This window comes from Protopterus annectens, chromosome 13.part0 (assembly GCF_019279795.1).
Source record: "Protopterus annectens isolate FY-2018-M chromosome 13.part0, PAN1.0, whole genome shotgun sequence".
NCBI classification, from domain to species: domain Eukaryota; kingdom Metazoa; phylum Chordata; order Ceratodontiformes; family Protopteridae; genus Protopterus; species Protopterus annectens.
The window spans coordinates 72,559,464-72,581,373 of NC_056747.1; the positions used below are offsets into that span (position 1 = coordinate 72,559,464).

The 21,910-nt window shown below is 40.1% G+C and overlaps 1 protein-coding gene across 1 annotated transcript in view; it reads right to left on the reverse strand.

Moving 5' to 3' along the window:
• The window catches only part of LOC122817593 (tyrosine-protein kinase JAK2-like), an 876,396-nt gene that overhangs the window by 377,577 nt on the left and 476,909 nt on the right, over positions 1-21,910 (reverse strand). Inside the window, exon 9 of the mRNA XM_044090632.1 lies at positions 9,205-9,316. Coding sequence (XP_043946567.1) covers positions 9,205-9,316 — 112 coding nt within the window. The remainder of the gene's footprint in view (positions 1-9,204; positions 9,317-21,910) is intronic.

Consider the following 21,910-nt stretch of genomic DNA (forward strand, 5'->3'; position numbering starts at 1 on the left):
CTGTGGCAGGCCAAATGTCATGAATTTATTTCAATGTACCTAATCTCAAAACTGATCTGCAGCATACAATGCACAATTAAGCAGCTTATATGTGAAAACATAATTTAACTGAATAAGGAAGGAACACATCTGCTTTGCCTGTCTGTTTTAAAAACTTTTTTTTACATTTAAAGTGAACATGGGTCAGTGCTCCAGTTGTTGTGTCTTTCGGCTTTTCCCAGTTAGGGGTCACCACAGCGGAACTCCGGTCCGCTAATGATTGACAGTAGAGTTTTACGTGCCAAGTTGCCAGCTCTGACGCACAACCTTGAACGAAGGTATGCCCATTCACGTATGTCTCCACACAGAAGACGCTTTAGCTGAGAATCAAACAGGACAATGGCTTGCTGTGAGGCGACAATGCTACCACAGCACCACCACCGCAGTAAAGTGAGATATTAAAATAAAAATAAATTAATATAAATAAAAAGTGCTTGCCATGGGATGCATGGCATATGCCAGGCTACACCCTTGTTCTCATACATACATATATTTATATATTTATTTATTGGTGGGCATAATTTTGCAATGGCAAGGCAGCATGCAAATATATTAATTTTAACATAATAAAAAAATGGGTGAAAGAAAAAAATTTTCATATTCTTGAGGAGACTGCTATAGGACATTTCCTATCTGTACATAATTCTGTGTCATTATAATTTGTATATAAAACTGTTACAGTGGCATGAGCTGGCTACCTACTGAATAAATGGCCAAAATTAAAGAACTTAGCCTCGGTAACCAATGCACACTGAGGTAGTGAGCCACATTAGCCTGGGACTGAGACCATAACATGTCAAGTTAGTGAATAATCACAGGACATTGAATTATTAATTACAGTAAATCAATGCAGGGTCTAAGCAAAGGTTACAGAGACATAACAGGTAGTCATTAACCACACTACAGCAAGCCAAGGATCAGAAACTGAGTGCAGCATACTGTTTAAATCACCTTAGAAAATGATAAAAAAAATCTGACAGGCTATTGCAAACTTTTACGAAGGCAATGAAAAGGAAATCCAGTTATCATTGAGAGGTTTGAGCTCTGAAACTTCTGAAAAGTATCGCAACCAGCTAGCAGATCTGTGGTACTAAAGTGGCCCCAACGTAAAAGGAAGTACAGAAAAGAAGATGCGTTAGTCATGTGCACAACCAAAGGCCATGCCCAAGTTGTCTGCTTGTCCGTCTGTGCATTCTGCTGAGAGTTACTATAGCTCATTTCAGTTTTACTGCCTGCATAATATGGCAATGCACCGTGGAAGGGTGTATGTAATTCATTTTCTACCTCTGTGTGAGGACATTGCTCGGTCAGCAATGATTCACTTCAAGTGATTAAGCTAGAGCCAGTCCATCATGTGTAAGTACATACATTCCTCATGATCCTATCGTGGTGTATCACTGCTACACAATGCTATTATTTCAAAAATAAATAGTTCACCTTTTTTTACAATTCATGAAATTGTACAAATGAAACTTGTTTCATCTCTCTCTATAATAATGCAGGCCAAAGGAGAGAACTTAAAGGCACAGTGCACTTGTGTGTGGCCATGAATATGGCAATGCATCCATAGTATAAAGACAGAGTATTGTGCACAGAATTTTAAGCATGACAGCAGAACGTGAAGGAAATTATACTATTTTAATGCATAGGGTGAGCCTTTTATTCAAGAAAAGAAACAATTCAGGATTTGTAAATACAATATTTTAAATTATTTGCAGGGAGTGTTGCTTTATAAAACACATGAGACAATTATATATGTTTTACTACTAGGCACCACCAGAGATGTGACCCCATGTGCTTGGTAGTGCTTGATGCTACAGTTCTGCCTCTAAGACTGGTATTACTTGACAATGCAGTACCACCTGAGAAGTGATATCTGGGCTTGGTATTACTTGGTACTACAGTACTGTCTCTATGACTGGCATTACTTGACAATGCAGTACCAACTGAGATGTGATGTTTGGGCTTGGAATTACTTGGTACTACAGTACTGCCTCTAAGACTAGTATTACTTGACAATGCAGTACCACCTGTGAAGTGATGTCTGGTCTTGGTATTACTTGGTACTACAGTACTGCCTCTAAGACTGGTATTACTTGACAATGCAGTACCACCTGAGAAGTGATATTTGGGCTTGGTATTACTTGTTAATACAGTACTGCCTCTAAGACTGGTATTACTTGACAATGCAGTACCATCTGAGAAGTGATGTCTGGGCTTGGTATTACTTGGTACTACAGTACTGCCTCTAAGACTGGTATTACTTGACAATGCAGTACCATCTGAGAAGTGATGTCTGGGCTTGGTAGTGCTTGATGCTACAGTTCTGCCTCTACGACTGGTATTACTTGACAATGCAGTACCACCTGAGATGTGATGTCTGGGCTTGGTATTACTTGGTACTACAGTACTGCCTCTAAGACTGGTATTACTTGACAATGCAGTACCATCTGAGAAATGATGTCTGGGCTTGGTATTACTTGGTACTACAGTACTGCCTCTAAGACTGGTATTACTTGGCACTGCAGTACCACCTGAGAAGTGATGTCTGGTCTTGGTATTACTTGGTACTACAGTACTGCCTCTAAGACTGGTATTACTTGACAATGCAGTACCACCTGAAAAGTGATGTCTGGGCTTAGTATTACTTGGTACTACAGTACTGCCTCTACGACTGGTATTACTTGACAATGCAGTACCATCCAAGAGGTGATCTCTGACTGTTGCTTTAATTAGTACTACATTACTGCTGGAGATGATATCTTACTGATACTGGCTTGACAACATGCAAACTGCTGCATAAATATTCTCTGGTATTGATGACTCTTGTTAGTAGAGTATACCTGTCAGGAGTTAGCAGAACTTTCCAATTCCATATTGAAGAAGGCACAACTGTCTTAAACTGGTATTGCATGTTATTCTGGTATTGCTGAAGAGACACTTTCTGGGACTAGCAGTTCTTACTAACTCAGTAGTTCTAGTAAAGTATGTTAGCATAATGCTCTAGAAAGAAATCTGTGTGATGTTGTTACAGGCTTATACTGACGGAGTTGTTGGTATTATTTCATAAAGCATTACTCCTGTACTCCTGCCATTATGGAATGAATTCACTCATAGGTTCACAGGTTATTAATAGGCTAATGACCACTAGGGCCCATACAGGCCTAGTCATGCAGCCCAAACCATTTGGGTACTAAGTATCATGAGCATCTATACTGAGGGGGCATGTTAGTCGACAGATAACTAAGGATTTTTAGAGGGGTGATAGTTAGGATAATACTTTTCTTATTGATAAGCTCTGTCTATAAATGACATGGGGGACAGAACAGGGGTAAATTTATGATGTCTCATCCAATTGTCAAGGTTTTGTTTGACTTGGGTAAGGGATGAATGCTGTTTTACATTGATGGAGAGTCTATTTTATAGTGCGGGGATCCTTTAGGACATATATCAATCTCTCCAGCATGTTCTGCTTATGTTGCAAGCAAAGTTCAGATTCCTGGATCTAGCATTTCTAGTGTTTTGTTTTGTTTTGTGCATGTGCAACATATCCATTAAGGCTGGGTCAAAGGAAGCCCTGTAAGCCAGGCAAAGCCTCTTAGCAGCCTGTAGGAAACTAAATACAGAGACAGAGACAGTGCCTTTAAGTGATTAGTGTAGGGTAGGGTATACATGCCCTGGATTCTCCTGGAGAGAAACCTTTGAGGGTATTCCAACTGTTGCAAGTGATTGATTAGATACATGCCAAAGGGGACATTGTATTCAATGATAGATCTGATAAATGCCAAGTACAATGATACTATAACTTCCTTGGTCCTGGGGGCCTTACCCTTACCTATAAGTTGGGTGACATAGAATGATTTTCTTATTATCTTAGCTAGATGTTGGTCAAAGGCTAGATTGCTGTCTGCATATGCTCCCTGATCCCTTGCTACTCTTTGAGGAGTTTTATTGATGAAGTAATTAACTTGGGTTGGCAGTTTCTTGAAAGGGCATTGTAATGCATTTTTTGACATTGAGTTTTAGGCCATGGTTTTGGCACCAGTCATTTGTCTGCACTAAACCCACTTGCAAGATCTTGGTGTTATGGGAGGAATCTATAATAGCTCTCAATTTACAGTCATTTGCAAACTTGATGATCCAGAGGCCTTGAATGTTAGCCTTGACATCTGAGAAGTAGTAGCCAAAGAGCTCGAGGGTACTAGCCTTGACTTTCGAGAAGTAGATGCCAAACAGCCCTGGGATACTCTATTGGTGGCCAGTCTTTTGGAGGAGAAGATCTCACTGATCCTGATTTCTTAGTTCCTGTCTGTGAGCCAGCTGGTTATCCAATGAGCTATGTAAGGATTTACGCCTAGCTCAGACAGCTTGTCAACAATGCCTGAGTGGGACATTGTATCAAATGTCTTAGCCAATTCAAGATACGCAGTATGCACTGTTCTACCCTCATTTATTCCCTTGGTGACCCGCTCAAAGAAGTCTACTAACTACCTTCCCTTAACAAAGCCAGATTGGGATGGGTCTGGTGTTTTGTAGGTTTCCAATGTCCTTATTTAACATTTCCATGATAATTAATTTCCTGGCTTTGCATATTAGGCTTATTTAGACAGATGGATCTGTAGTCCCCTGGGTTAGTTGATGACCTGCCCTTGTGGAGGGGAATGACTGTTGCAGTCTTCCATTTACTTGGAATGCTGCCTATTTCTAGGCTGTAGTTGGACAGTACCTCAGGTGGTCCTGATAGGTCATGTTATAAACTGTTTAGGAGGCAGCTGGGGACTTTGTTGCGACCTGTGGAGGCAGTGTTTTTGGCTTTATTGAAGGCTGCCAACACCTGGTCCCTGTTGATAGCTGGGCAAGTGTTTTGGAGGAATTTTCACCTCATGAAGAAGGGGGGAGTGAGGGAGTGAAGTTTGAGTTGAAATTTATCAGCCAGTAAATTTGCTATGTCACCATCACTGATGATAGTGGTACCCTTCACCACCAGTTCAGCACACTGCTCTGAGTTACCGCTAAAGATATAGCTGAAGAAGGCATTGTGATTATCGCTAGCCTGCAAGGTTATCCTGACTTCATAGTTGTCATTACTGGACTTAATTAGAACTCTTAGTTTCTTGTTTAGTTGTTAAAGAGAGCAATTTTCCTTAAGGGATTTGCTCTTCCTGATTTTGGCCATATGTTTTTTCTTTTATTATATAACCAGTTTAGGTGAGAATTCCACTAGTAGGATTTGTATTTTGTGTTTGTTTTGGGTTTATTTCTGGTAGGGACAACAGCCATTATGTGGCCATTCACATATTTGTACAGGGACTCCGTGAATAATTCTGCATAGGTAGCTGTGGTCTCGGGGTTAGGGGAGTTTTGAATTTTGGCAAATTGTCACTTAATGGGAAGTAGTTTGCCTTTGATAATAATAATAATAATAATAATAATAATAATAATAATAATAATAATAATAATTTAGCTGGATTTTCTGGGTTGATTTTTACTTCAAATGAGACAAATTTGTGATCTGACTTCACTAGTGAGAATGTGACATGGGGGGGGTGCAACACTGTCCCTTGTTGGAGAGTAGGAGATTCCATCTGCCTGATCCTCTGGTTGGAGTGTGCACTATCTGTTCCAGGGTGCTTGTGTTCATAAAGCCCAGGAAGTGTTGTGGCTATGAGTTTGAGGCAGTGTACTTTTCCCAGTCTATAGAGGGATAAAGTCACTCATGAATGGGGTGTTTGGTTGGATGGTGAGTACCTGTAATAGGCTTAGGTAAGAGTTGTGAGACTCTAGGAACATAGTTGGTAACCTGTAGCTAGCCGTAATATGGTGAGGGACCTTACCTATGGTGATTTGCACATAGATGAGCTCCATGGTATCATCCTGTTTAACCAACCTGCAGGTGTGTTTGTTACTAATGTAGACTGAGTCACCTCCACCTCTAGCCCAGTCTATACTGTTGTTGGTCTAAATAAGAGCACTAGTGAAATGCTCCAAAGTAAACTTCCAGTCCAAATTGGCCACATCTACTAGAGGCAATCATAAGGCCTTCTTCACATACAGTGGATATAAAAAGTTTACACACCACTGTTAAAATGCCATTTTTTTTGATATAAAAAATGAGACCACAATAAATCATTTCAAAACTTTTCCCACATTTAATGTGACCTATAATCTGTACAATTCAATTGAAAAACAAACAAATCTGTCAGGGGAAAAATATAAAATATAAAAAATAAAAAACGTACACTAAGTTGGTTGCAAACCCTTAAACTAATACTTTGTTGAAGCACTAACCTGTTGATGGAGTGTCTGTCTGTCATAAGGTTGAGTACCCAATGACAAGAGTATTCGGTAAAGTAAATGCTTGTCTTATAAGCTTTGCTGTTTGGGGGACCATTGGGTATAGGCTTATGTAAGATGTCTGGTGTTGCTTTCAGTATATGCTTTTGTGATTGCTGAGGAGCACTGTTGCCATTAAATGGCTTTGGAGGTCTTTGTGATTTGGGGAATTTTCTTTTACACACCACCTCATAAGACAATCTGTCTATATAGTGAGCAGTGTGTGTGACAGATGTAGTGTGGGTGTTCCTGACAACCTCATTTGAATGCGAGACTTCTGCCTCTGGGGAACCTATGTATTTACATCTCTCACACATAAGCCACATCATGCTGGGTCTTCACTGTAATATAATACTGTCAGCGATGTGACATCAGGGCAATAATGTCAAAGTAACTTTCTCAGGTCAGTGGCCCTTGCCAGCAAATAGTTGTGTCCTTCTACATTTGTAATAACTTGATTGTATGTTGCAGATGGAGCAGTGCTTTTTGGGGCTTGTGGTAAGGCCTATGATGAGTGGTTTTCTGCACTAATGGCACTTGCCTGAGTACTGTTAAAGAAGTGGCCCTTTGTGGCAGACGCCACTTTCAAAAATTGTTGGAATGTCTCCCTGTAGCTGCATCTACACTATCTATTGTTGTATTGGTGGCTGTTTGTGGCTGCAGTACTATCAAAGGAATATCTCCCAAGCTGGTACTGTTGGAGGTCCCCCCAAGACTGACAAAAAACAGACAGCTTATAGCTTGGTAACTGTTTGATACTCTGTGACTTATTACTATGAGCTCCAGAACAGTCAGACTGAATAACCAAAAATGCAGAGTCATAAGTCCAGGTTGGCTGTAGCTCATAAAATTCCCTTCTCTCCAAGATATGGTGATCTCAGAGTTGGTAAATGCAAGTTCGGTGAGGTCAGGGGCTTCCACCCATTTTGGGCACATTGAGGCGAGCAGAAGGCTTGCCCCCATGCAAAACCAGCTTAAAAGGAGATCAGTGATGTTCTGTATTTTTGTACTATGTTTTCCCAGTTTCAGGGCTCGCAATTAGGAACCCTGAAATTACAACAGGGAGCAGTTTAGCTCAGGGTTTACACTGCTTGCTAATTTACAATTGTTGGATATGATGCTGCTTGTGTGTGTAGTATTGTTAAAGGTCGCCGTCATGGGACATACAGTATGCCTTGTGCAGTTTTGCTGGAGACATGTCATTTTATGGCATGTAAAACTTGTTAGAATTAGAGAATGCTTTGAGAAGTACATTTCTGTGGTAGTGATTGCCTGTTAGTATACTATTAAATGGACAGACACATTTGATATAAACCATAGTGTAATATTGTTGAAGCATAGTACAACACTGTTGAAATATAGCATAACTCAGTTGAAGGACTGGCCCTTAGAAGGTGGAAAAACTTGTGCAGTATTGTTGGAACCATAGATTCTGAAGTTAATTTTGTTTGTTAGTAAAGGACCCTAACAGAAGTGCCTTCAGGAGTTACTGCTACTTTTACAGTGCTGGAGCAAAGTTCTTCCTGGGCTAGAAGCACTTGACAGTGGAATATGTTTGGAGAAGTGGCCCTGTAAAGTTGACATTACCTAGGAATGAAATATGTTGGTAAGAATGGTCATCTGGGTCTGACACAGTGCCTGTAGTACATGACCATTTGTAGAAAGAGTATCTCCATCTAGCAGCCTTTACTAATGTTGTACTTGTTTGAAGACAGGCCATCAAGTGTTGCCCCATTTGATAATGTAATGTCTTTACTGAAATGGCCCTCTGAGGATCCATCACCTACTACTGCAATGCTAATAGAAGAGCAGCCTTTTAGGGTTGGCACAATATATTACAGATGTATTTAGTGACTGGCTATAACTATTAATATAATATTGTGAGATAGGTGGGCTTCTGTAGCTTGTTCAGTAAATAAGTGCGATCTTGTTAAATAAATTGCCCTTTTAGGCTTTCTCTATGCATACATGGGATTGTTAGAAGAGTGATCACCATGGGGCTAATCCACTTTTGTCAGAGAGCAGTCCTCCATAGCAATATTAGAAAAATGGCCCTCTGATGATTGTTCCACTTAGTACCGTAATGTGGTTAGATGAGCTGCCTAGCTTACTAGTGTAATACTGCCAGAAGATCGACTCTGTGGAGCTGACAGTCCTTACTGATGTAATATATTTACAGATGTGGCCCTTTGTTGCTGGAGAAACATCCTAATATTGTATATAATCAACAGTGGCCCTGCACTTTGAGAATGGCACTGCTTCATAGTACTGCAGTATCACTGAAGTACTTATCCACTCAAACTAGCATCAGCAATGCAGGCAGATGGAAACCTATTTTTTGTATTAATCATAAAAGAATAGGTCAGTTCAAGTTAAATGAAGTATGCATTACCAGCACAAGTTTGTATTTATATATTTCTCTAGCACTCACACACACACACACACACACACACACACACACACACACACACACACACACACACACACACACACACACACACACAAAATCCAGAAGTACACATGCGCGTTCAAACACAAAACACACTCGTGAGCAGGCACACATTTGCTTTAGCAAATACAGAGAACAGTACTTTGCAGGTAATTTGAAAAAGAAAAGGTGTGATGAATTGATATTTACTAGCCATGCCACAAAACAAACGATAACTGATGCTGCTGCAGCCACCTTCCCATTTTTTCCTGCCATACTTGGTATTGCTGATGCTCTTAGCATTGAACTTTTAAAGGTTTAAAGCAGGACAGAAATAAATGTCAGCTGTGCCTGTAAAGCTCAGCCTCAGAATCACAGTTTTATCATTTAGTTGAAATACTTACCCAAACAACAATTGTAACAAAGTATCTGTCGAACTCCTGTGGGCTGCAGCGGAGTATGTACTGTCCAGGGGTGTTTCCAGCCTTCTTCAATTTGTGGACAGCAAACTCAGACCTGAAGAAGGAAATAAAGAAGCACTTTTTGATTATCTTTTGCTGTCCCAATGCATTGCTGTCAGTCAGTTTTGTGTACTTTGAGCTACTAATTTATTTCACTACCCATTTATTGCACTAGTCATTTATTTCATTAGTCATTTATTTTGTCATTTATTGCACTAGTTATTTATTTCATTAGTCATTTATTTCATTAGTCATTTATTGCACTAGTTATTTATTTCATTAGTTATTTATTTCATTAGTCATTTATTTCATTAGTCATTTATTGCACTAGTTATTTATTTCATTAGTCATTTATTTCATTAGTCATTTATTGCACTAGTTATTTATTTCATTAGTCATTTATTTCATTAGTCATTTATTGCACTAGTCATTTATTGCACTAATCATTTATTTCATTAGTCATTTATTTCATTAGTCATTTATTGCACTAGTCATTTATTGCACTAATCATTTATTTCAGTAGTCATTTATTTCATTAGTGATTTATTGCGCTAGTCATTTATTTCATTAGTCATTTATTGCACTAGTTATTTATTTCATTAGTCATTTATTGCTCTAGTTATTTATTTCATTAGTAATTTATTTCATTAGTCATTTATTGCACTAGTCATTTATTTCATTAGTCATTTATTGCACTAGTCATTTATTTCATTAGTCATTTATTTCATTAGTCATTTATTGCACTAGTCATTTATTGCACTAATCATTTATTTCATTAGTCATTTATTGCACTAGTCATTTATTTCATTAGTCATTTATTTCATTAGTCATTTATTGCACTAGTCATTTATTTCATTAGTCATTTATTGCACTAGTCATTTATTGCACTAAACATTTATTTCACCAGATAATTTTCCTGCCATATTGTTCGACCATCTGCCACCTGGTGAAATGTATTATTGCACAATGTTTTTAACATCCTTTTATACTGACACTGTGAACATAATGTACTATGTTTTATTAGTAATGCTGCAATTTTTTTTTTATTTATTCATCTTCTCCCCATTTTGTCAACTCTGAAATTGTAATTCTTCATTCATTCATTCATTAATTCATTCATTCATTCATTAATTCATTCATTCATCCATTCATTGTCCAAACCCCCCTTATTCTATTCTAGGGCATGGAGAACCAGAACTTATCCTAGCATGCAGTGAGAATAAAACATAGAAACTATCAATAATGCATGCACACTTTCCCATAGCCTTCATATCTCAATAGGCAATTTAAAGGACCACCAATTCACCCAAAGGTATATCTCTGGCATGTGGGAATAAACCATATCACCTGGCAAACTCCATACAGACACAAGGACTTGCCAACCTTGCAAGGAAAGCATCCCAGTCAAGAATCGAACTGCAAACCCAAACATTGCTCTAATCATTGTGCAGCACTAGTTCTATTTCTTGTTTTTCTTGTGTTAATGCTAAATGAGTTAATTTCCTTTGTGTTTATCTTAAACAAAATCTTATGCATCCTTCCATACATGATTAAGTAGTCCGCTAATCTAAGAAATGAAGAAATAAAAATAATTTTGCTGTATTCTTAATGTTTCTTCCTTTATTTCTTTGTACTTTATACATTATTTTACTAGAATCCTTTGTACTCCTATTACCTAATGAAGTATCTTTCCTTTCACCCTACAAGCCAGCATATTTCTTTCCGTGTTGGAGGGATAGACATACCTTGGTCAAAGTAAGTATGTCTTCTGCAATGCTTTGTGGGCAGTTTTGGAATGTTAAGGGTATAATTCATAAATATTTTTTTTTTATCACTGCATGTCACCCTGTGTGATCCAGATCAGCCTTTGCTCTCACTTCATAGTGCATTCTACTTGTATGATACATAAATTATTAGTTGTCTCTGGTACATAACATTGACCTCAGCTAAATGATTTAACCAGCCCTATCATAGCTTCAGATGTGATTACTAGGTTAATGGTGCAAGAGTCTTTACAAGCCTAAACAATAATTCTCAGGATATGACAATATTATATCTTAATTACCCAGATATGGGATGAGGTAGTATCAGGGTAGTGGGTCTTTGGGTGTTGGAGTCCTGGTTCATTTTACAGACTGTCTCTGTCCATAAGGGACACAGGAGTGAATTTATGGTTCCCCATCCATTTATCCAAACTGTTTTTGAAAAGAGTGAGGGACAGGCTTTGTTTTACAAAGATAAAAAAGTTTATTCCATAGATGAGGTAGTCTTTGGGATATGAATCTGTCTCTCCAGCAAGTTCTGTTAGAGTCACAAATATGGTTAAGGTCCATGGAATGTGTAACCCTATAACCCTAGTTCTTGTGAATATGTAACATTTTCATCAGGACTGGATCAGAGAATGCCTTTTAGGTCAGGCATAAGTCCTCTCTCAATAAATGATATGAGATGGAGTAAAGGGATAAGGCCTTTAGTCGATCCACATGAGACATGCATCTTATGCTTTGTATTTTTTTAGTGAGAAACCTCTGGGGCCACTTCAGTTGGTGAAAGTACCTGGTTAGGTACATGCAGAAATGAGCATTGTACTCGATTATGAGCCTAATGAGGGCTGAGTACAATGTCACTATGACTTACTGAGGGGTAAGTACGATGGCACTATGAATTATTGAGGGCTGCGTACAATGGCACTGTGACTTACTGAGGGCTGAGTACAGTGGCACTATGACTTACTGAGGGCTGAGTACAGTGGCACTGTGACTTACTGAGGGCTGAGTACAGTGGCACTATGACTTACTGAGGGCTGACTACAATGGCACCATGACTTACTGAGGGCTGAGTACAGTGGCACTATGACTTACTGAGGGCTGAGTACAGTGGCACTGTGACTTACTGAGGGCTGAGTACAGTGGCACTATGACTTACTGAGGGCTGAGTACAATGGCACCATGACTTACTGAGGGCTGAGTAAAATGGCACTATGGCTTCCTTTGACCTTGATGCTTAGGTTATTAGCTATCTGTGTTCCTAGGTCCCTCACCACTGAGTCTGCTTTTAGGGGTGTGCTATCATTATTATAATTTGCAGGGATATCTGATTTACCAAAGGGTACAATTATGAATGTTTTACCATTTAGTCTCAGAGCATGCTTTTACACCAGTCATTTCTCATTTTTGGTTTGCTTATGGATTCAGTGATTGCTCCCAGCATAAAGGAAAACTCCACCCAAAAGTCAAGTTTTTCTTTCCAAAAAGTGATTTTTTCTTCCCCGTAATCCAACACTAAACACATATAGAAAAAAAAACATCATTTAATAATTATGTTTGCTTTCTTTTCTGCTTTTGGCTCATCTGTTACATCACAAAGGCTACTACTGTGGCAGAATGATTAGGTCAGGTCACTTATCCCAACTACAGAGCCTTATCGGTTACAGATTGCCAGTAACACACCTCAGATTAATAGTGTAACCTGGAGTCTGAACAAAGGAAGGGCTTTCAAATTTAGTTTTCAGATGCAAATGTCATTCCCCGTAATAAAACTCAGTGCCACAAAGAATGAAAGTGGATATGTTCATCGACCTCTTCTTACTTTCTGTCAGTATTTGATTTTGCATTTTTTCTGCTGTGTAATTTCTGTAAAAGTGCATGTTTGTTCTGGAGTTAGGGAAAGAAGATTATCAAAGACTTTCATTGCAGCTACAATATTTAAAACTGTGAACACAACACAAACCATCTCAACCCTAATAATCTCAGGGGTCAGATTTCTCACACTCGGACACTGAACTACAGTTATTACTTTGAAAAGAACAATTAACTCATTTACATTTTCAAGCCTGTCAGTCAAACATTCCTTAAAATGGTGTCACAGAGATGGCCAGTAATGAAAATCAAAGGAAGAAAAGTAATTAAAAATGCGTATTGATGCTGACAGTGAATCCCGCGGTAGTGGTGCTGCGGTAGCGTTGTCGCCTCACAGCAAGACGTTGTCCCGTTCGATTCTCAGCTAGAGCGTCTTCTGTGTGGAAGCATGCGTGAATGGGCATGCCTTCATTGAAGGTTGTGTGTCAGGGCTGGTAACTCGGCACGTAAAAATCCACTACCAAACATTAGCGGACCAGAGTTCCGCTGTGGCAACCCCTAACTGGGAAAAGCCAAAAGACACAACATTGATGCTGACAGTGAAAAGTAAGCAGCCACAGCAATGTTGTCAACTGATGAGAGAGAAAGCTACAGTAAATGATCCCCTCATCATAAAGAGTTCTTTCTGTCCCTCTAACATGACATCAGGAAGGTGAAGCCATTGACTGTAAAACAAAATAATGTTAGCCATGGCAGCCTCCTTCAGACCATGTTGTGTATAACAAATTAGAAAATAACAGTAACCGATTACTTTGATACAGAGACATTAGCAATGCAGAAAAGTTCAAGAGTTGCTTAAAAACATATGCTTTTTCATTTTTTGGGTATGGTTCTTCTTTAACTTGGTGAGCCAGAGGCCCCCAACATTGGCCTTCACTTCAGCGAAGTCTATAACAAAGAGTTGGGGTTAAAACACTGAGCCCTGTGGGACACCACTAGTAACAGGTTTCTTATCGGAAGTGGATTTGCCTATCCGGATGTGTCCTGCCAGTGAGCCAGTTTACTATCCCCCTGACAGTGTAAGGGTTTATGCCTAACACAGTAAGTTTATCTATGATTCCCATACTGGAGTTTGTGTCCAAAGCTTTCACCAGGTCTAGATAAGCGGTGTGTACCATTTTACCCTCATTCATTGCCTTGGTAACTTTCTGAAAGAAGTCCACCAGATTGAGCATGCAAGACTTCCCTTTGACTTCCCTTCCACTATGGACCTTATTTAAACCTGCATTTGTGCATCATTTCCTGTTTGTACTTTTCTTGTTCCACTGAGAAAAGCCAAGTTAGGCTGAAACCGGTCTGGATTATTGAATTGTTCGATATGTATTAAAACACTTACGTTTTACCTTAGTGTTGCTGTAGTTTTGTTGCTGATATATACTGAGTTTTGTGGTGGCATTTTTTCAGTTGTTGATCATGTCTCATGTCTCCCATGCTGATAGATACTGGATCCCCTTGTTGTGATGCCAGAAACTAAGTCAATTGCTGAAGTCAGTCATTTTTTGATGGTACTGTGGCATCATCATTGGTGAAGGTAGGATGCTACTCAAGGCTAGATTCATACCCACTTAGGACACATATTCAGAGAATTCCATCATGTCTCTCTTCATATATTCCAGTGAGGAACATCTTAGGTCATTTATGCCCACATGGACTATGACCATATCATACTGGTACTTGTGGTTTAAAGACCTAAGTGCATGCATATCTGGTAGATCCTAGCTCCAGACAGACAGCTCACCGTGATCTTCTCCTTGTTTACCCTGGTGAGGGGGACATCAGTATGTCTTACAATGGAATCCCTAATAACTAGAATGTTAGGCTGTGTGGTGTGTTCCCTTATAGGCTTGGAAGTGGGGCTACTACGACTTTCAATGTTATGTGTTGTGTGAGGCACTGCCTTTTTTGAGTGTGCACATGGCCACTGACAGATGCTTTTAGGATGTCTTGGAGTTTTGGGTGGATTATATGTGAGTACCTCCGTATATGTGGGTCTATGTGTTTGTTCCTTAGTGCTGGTAGTCAGTATTGGGCGTAACACTGACAACCTGGTTTGCATTTTTCATGTGTGCATGTGAGAGCTTTCTCTCCAATGACATTGTGTATCTAAGCCTCCAATGACATTGCGTATCTTACATATTTCACATGTTGTGTTTGTCTGTTCTAAAATGAAGTGGTTATCATTGAATACAAGCCAGTTACTACACTGCCTCAGGATGCCCACATCCACCAGGCCAGAAACAGAGATGACAGGGAAGCACCTATCCATTATACCAGATCTTTAGTACATGGAAAGGAGTAGGGGAGAGTCGCTTAAAGGTCTATGTGAGAGTGTTTAGTAGTAAACTATAGGATGACCTGCAGTGGTGCTGCCGTCTGCGCAAACTGGCAGCTCTTTGAGCAGCTATAAACAGTAGGAGACTATGTAGACCATTTCTTATACACAATTTTAAACTGGAGAGGTTCAGTATATACAAGGCACAAGTAACAACTTTCATACAAGCAGGATGAAAGACTTTTACATAGTTAAGCCTCAGGCCAATCAGATAAACACACAGTAAGCCTTCCACCAACAGTTCCCAGCTCAGATGGGTTGAATCAGCCCTCTGCTCATACCAGAGTGCAGAATAACACTCTCTTAGTGTATAACAAACTGATTTGAGCTCAAGTGCAGTAACAACTGCTTTACAACAAAAGGCAGAATGCCTGCACTATCAAGAATCCTTGGAAATAAGTTTACAAACCCCAATAAATGTTCCCAAATGCAGAAAAAATGTGCACAAACTTCTACAAATACAAAACCTTTGAAATATTTTGGCAAACTCAGGAGAACTTTGGTAAACTCAGAATTATCAGGGTAATGTGGAATCTTAATCTTATTGTGTAGGGTGATGCCATATAAATCACAGTGATACCCATTGTCTCTGGTCCCTTTCCCACCTTTTGTATCAAGCAAATTCTCCCCATACGTATTGGATAATCATCCAACAATACCAATAATAAAACACAATCATGGAAAACATGGATCTTTTGTTAACCTAATACAGCAAAATAAAATAAATGTATGTGGAGTTAGAAAGATATCCTTTATAGGAATTGCATTATAATGCAATAAATCTGTATAAAATACTTGGGTGCTTGCTGTTCAAGGGTACACTTTCTTTCCTTCTGGAATCCATAACAGTACTCTTTATCCAGGGGGGCACTTTTTTCCACCTGCTATATACTAAAAGAAATGCTCTTTTTCTAGGTGCACCCTCTCTCATCTTCAATATCCCCTTAAAATGTTATTGTCCAGGAACATCTAATATTACTGCCTTTATGAGGTAGGGTAAGGAACTGAGGAAATGCCCCTCCACACAAGTGGGTGTCAATAAACATGTAAAGAAAATAGTGTTCAGAGACAAGACCCTGCATTGCTGAGATTGTGATATTTAACTGTACACTATAAAGTTGTGCCATTGGGTCATGCAGCCCCATAGATTTAGGTATCCAGATTAAGGCATGTATGAGCACTGTGTTAGGCTCATTAGCTTACTATTAAACTATATGTGCAAGCTGACCTCTTATGTCATTAGTTTGGCAAGGTGGAAATTTGTAAAAATTAGCTATACTCAATGGTGTAAAGCCACAGAAGGCACTCTGGTAGTACAAGAAGAAACCACAGCCACAGAAACAGTAGAATCACTTATTTAATCACCTCTAGCGCAGTGGCAAAAAGTCTTCAAGGAGTAAAAATGAATGCCTAAACCCCATCATTAAATAGTCATACATATGAAAAACATTAACACACAATTAACACATTAATTAATCAAATACTTCAATTACATTCATTGTTTAACCCTCCTGGAGCCAAGGTTCATAGGTAGGTACTAGGCTATCAGCCCTGGGGCCTATATAAGCCTAGCCAAAAAGGTTCCATGACTTTCAGCACCCAAGAAAATCATTTTCCTGTGCTCCTGTCAAGCAGTGCCGCAGAAGTGATCCCCAGGGTGAAGTTTCTATTTCCCATCCAGTCGTCAAGATTTTTCTTAAAGAGTACCAATGAGGAGCTTTGCTTGACATGAATGGGTAGTTTGTACCAGAGTATGGGAAGACTCTGGGACAGGAATCTATCCCTCTAGCATGTTCTGTTTATTGTGGTGACAAGGTTTAAGTCCCTGGAGCGTGTGATATGGAGAGATTCAGATTTCTTTAAGTGTAGCATGTCCAACAGCTCTGGGTTTGACACAGCTTTATATGTTAGGCAGAGATCACCTCTGAGTATGCGATAAGCGACGGAGTAGAGCTGGAGTTTTTTGAGATGGTCTGTGTATGGCATCTGTTTGAGGCTGGTAATCCTCTTAGTGAGGTATTTCTGTGGCCTTTCCAATTGTTGTAGGTGTCTTGTGAGATACATGCCAAATGGGGCATTGTACTCTATAATGGGTCTGATGAGGGGATGGAGTAGAGAGGAACAATGACCTCCTTTTTTCTAGAGGGGAACCCTTTTCTGATGAGGTGTGCCATGTAGAAGGATTTCCTGACTACTGTGGCAATGTGGTTATCAGATGAGAGATACTGTCCACCTGTGTCCCGAGGTCTCTTATCACACTTTCGATGTTTAGTAACCTGCCCCTATGTGGTAGTTCATGAGTACTGAGTTTTTCCCAAAGGGGATGACAATGCACTTCTTGGCACTGAGCTTGAAGCCAACCAAGCATCTGTCTCTGTGAGGCCCTTTTCTAGATTGTCTACATCATTAGGTGATTCTATTATGGCTCCCAGTTTGCAGTCATCTGCGAACTTCGTTAGCCAAAGACCTTCTGTGTTGACCTGCACTTCAGAGAAGTAGATGCTGAACAGGAGAGGACCCAGGACCGAACCTTGTGGTATTCCACTCATCACTGGTCTAAAGTCAGACTTGGAGACGGCTAATTTTACTGTATGAGTTCTGTCAGTGAGCCAGTTGGCCACCCATCTTCTGACATAGGGATTTATGCCCGGTTTAGTGAGTTTATCTATAATTCCAGAGTGGGGGATGGTATCAAAAGCCCTGGCGAGGTCAAAATAGGCTGTGTGCACTAACTTGCCCTTATCTATTGCTCTATTGACTGCTTCAAAGAAGTCAATCAGGATTAGTAGACATGATCTACATTTTACAACCCTAAACTGAGTGGGGTCTAGGGTAAGGAGGTTACCTATGTCTTTGTTTATAAGCTCCAAGATGATACGTTCCAAGGCTTTGCAGACCAGGCTCATCAGGCTAATGGGGCTGCAGTTTCTGGGGTCCATGGTGGCACCCCCTTTGTGGAGTGGGATAACCGTCACTGTGCACCATTCATTAGGCACATAGCCTGAGGTGAGGCTATGATTGAACATGGTACTTAGGTGGGGTGCCAGTTCATTCTGTAGTTCATGCAGTACACAGCCTGGGATGTTGTCTGGTCCCATGGATGCTGTGTTCTTGGTTTTGGAGAGTGTGGTCTTTACTTATTTATCCGTGATTACAGGGGCATTGCATTCTTCTGGTATTAAGATGTGCTCTTTAGAGGGTGGGGGGGAGTTAGCACTGAGCTTATATGCCAGAATGTTGGCAATATTGGTTGGTTCTGTATATTTACTGCCATTGTGCTGTAGTTCAGAGCAGACCTGAGTGTTGCCATTGAGTTTCTTGACATAGCTGTAGAATGCTTTGTGGTTGTCTTTGGAATCAGTGAAGATTTTATTTTCATAACCGGCTTTGGAGGATTTTATGAGGGATCTCAGCTTCTTGGTGAGGCTGACCAATCTTGGGATTTTACTCGTTTTTGCAACAGCTTCTTCCTTCTCTTGTAGAGTTTGTTTATGGCAGGGGACCACCAGATTGGCTTCCTTTTTTGGAGGATAGTGTCTTGGTTCTGTTGAGGATGGCACGATCCATGCAATCATGTATGTGCTTATACAGCGCATTTGTGTAAGATTCAGCAGTTGTACCTCTATTTTCTGTCTGCATGGGTGCCGTGAAGTTTGCCACTTCTATCTTAAGAAGCATGAAGTTATCTTTGGAGTAGTTGTTGATGGTGGTTTCCTTAATGGGTGGTGGGGGTGGGATATGGATGTCTAGGGTGATTAGCTTGTGGTTGGATCTAACCAGTGAGGAGTTGACCTCTGGGGTGGAACAACAGTTACCCATATTGGTAATGACCTGGTCCAGGATATTGCTGCCCCTGGTGGGGGTGTGGACAAGCTGATCCAAGGCGATGGAAATTATGAATTCCAGAAAACATTGAGCGAATGAGTTGGTACATGAGTAGTTTTCCCAGTTGATAGTGGGGTAGTTGAAATCGCCCATAATTAAGGTATTGGGTTGTACCTTAATATTTTCGAGTATCTTAAGAAATGAAGAGTGGGAGTTCTGGGGCATGATGGGGGATCTGTAACAAGCTACAACTTGGACTGCAGTCTTGCCCAGTGTTAGTTGTACATGGATAATTTTTAATGCATTATGTTGAGCAACTAGCCTGGAGGTGTGGATATCCTTAATAAATATGGACACACCTCCACCTTTAGTGTTTCAGTCCAAGTTAGGTGGTTAAAAGGTGTGTTATGTTTAGACTTCTAGTATTGAGTAGCATTACCCTCAGAGTTTGCTTGCTTGTACCTGTTACGGTGGTGAATTTGGCATTTGAATCTTGCCTAGACAAGGCACTATAGGGGTGGAAAGAGCCTTAGACAGTATCCGGAATCCCAGGGCCACCTGTTAGTTGCAGGCCATCTCTGGCAAAGCATCGTGGTCTGTTGACCATGTCGTCCCAGGAAGACAGATACTAGATACCCTTAGAATGACACCAGAAGCTTAGCCATGTGTTGAAGTCAATCATTTTGTCCTTGTACTGTGGTATCATTCTGGGCAATGGCAGGATGCTACTCAGGGCTAGGGTCATAACTTCCTAGGCTACAAGATTTGAGAGCTCCTTCATATCTCTTTTCATGTAGTCCAGGGAGGTATGTCTCAGGTCATTCCCATCAATATGGACAATGACAGACTTGTATTTGTACTTGTTGTGGAGTGACCTGAGTGCATACATTATGTGGCGGATCCTGGCACCCAAAAGGCAGCTGACAGTAACTTTCTCCTTGTTTAACCTCGTGAGTGGGACATCAGTGTGCCTGACTTACTTATGACTAGTGTGTTGGGTATGTTGTTTTGCCTTATGGGCTGAGGTTGAGTGGCACACTGATTTTGTGGGCTGTGTCATTTGGGTAGTGTTGATGGGGTGGTTGTCTGTGTTTCAGCTTGGGAGGTCTCTGTTGCTTGGGCAGATTTTTACTGAGAGCCTGCGTGAATGTGGGTGTGTGCTTTGTGTTTCTATGTGTGGGTTTTGGTAGTGTGGGTTTTGAAGGACTATGTGTTGAGTGTGGTATGGTGCAGGTGTTAACCTTCTCCTCTTGACTGTCTAGTCCAGTCTTGGCTGGAGACAGCTTGGCTTCCAGTTTGGCTATATAAGTGCAGTTCTTACAGGTTGTAGTGTTGGGTGGTAGGAGGAGAGGGTTGCTAGTGTACATGAGGTAATTGCTGCATTGCCCCAAGATGCCTAGATTCATCAGGTGGACAGGAGAAATTACCAGGAGCTGACCCATGGGCATGCCTGGATAGGTGCTTATTTATTTAAGTACTAAGAACTGTTTTCCTCTTGACAAGTGAGGAAAGTTGAGTGCTATAGTAATTTGTAGTTTATTTAGTGCTTACAACGAGTTCTGAAGAAGTGCTGAGCAAAAGGAAGCAGTTTTGAGTGCTGGAACTAAAAAACTGGCTAGTTCTAGCTAAAACTAGCTAGTTTTAGCACTAATCCCAAGAAGAGAAGCAGGCCACTGCCTGTTTGGTGATCCACAGTCTTATCCCAGATGATGCAAGGGTCTGCAGGCTTGTAGCCTTTTTCTGGTCAATGCCTCGAATAGCAACCAGACTAATCAGGTACGTTAAGCACAGACACTCACTCTCCAATCAGAAAGTGTCAGGAATCAATGCACTCTGCTCCTACTCTCACCAGGATCAGAATATAAGCACAGATTCTAAGCTGTCACCTATAAAGCAGTAATTAAGCTTTCTGGTAATCAGCAGTCTCCAGGAAATAATGTAACTTCACTCCTTCTCTCACCATGAGAAAACAGAAGCACTAATCCCAAGATGACTACTGAGAGGCAGAATGTGGGCTCTACAATAACTGGTGGTCTTGCAATAGATGCTTAAAGGTAAGATGAAAAAAGGCTGCATCCTAAACACTGCAGTGTGCACTAGAGGAGTTAGATGTGAAAGTAGGTAACTTAAGTTTTACCTGTCTAAAAGTTAAGTGTTAGTGGAGAGTAACTATTTTTAAAACAGCAAGATAGATTGAAAGGGGGTGGTCACTTTTGTATTCTGGTACTATGGAATACAGTAGGATGGTCAATAAATAGTTGAAGGGGAGTGACTTCACAAAATGATAATTTTGTATTTACTCACACCAGCCAGTAAAAGCAGAGAGGAAATGAGATATATGGTCAAATTAACATAAGGGGCAAGCAACTAGAAAGACAGTGGTGTTTAAGAACACGACAGTAACTGGATGAAAGGGTGGGAAAAAATTCTGTCTGACTCACAAGAGACAAAGCTGTGGTCTCTTTTCATGTTTTAGTATGAAGTTAAAAGTAGAATACAAGTAAAACACAAAGTAAAGAAAACAAACCACATTATACAAAATAGAAAAAGGCAATAAAGTAATACAAAGCAAAACAAAAAGCAAACTAACCTTTTTCTCACAGCAAACTGTAGCAGAATCTGGGTGAGCCTTTCCAGTAAAGCCATAAACCATACAAAGCTTCCTTATATAGTAGTTTCTCTTTAAGAGCAACTAATTCACCCATTTGTAACCCGACCTGCTTCAGAATACAACCTCTAAGTAGGGCAGCATTACTTTGGTGAAAATACTTAAAATATGTGGCTAAAGGGCTTTCCAAATGAACTCTTTTAATACCTCTAATGTCCTCTTATAATCAAGTTTTGAAAGCCTGTC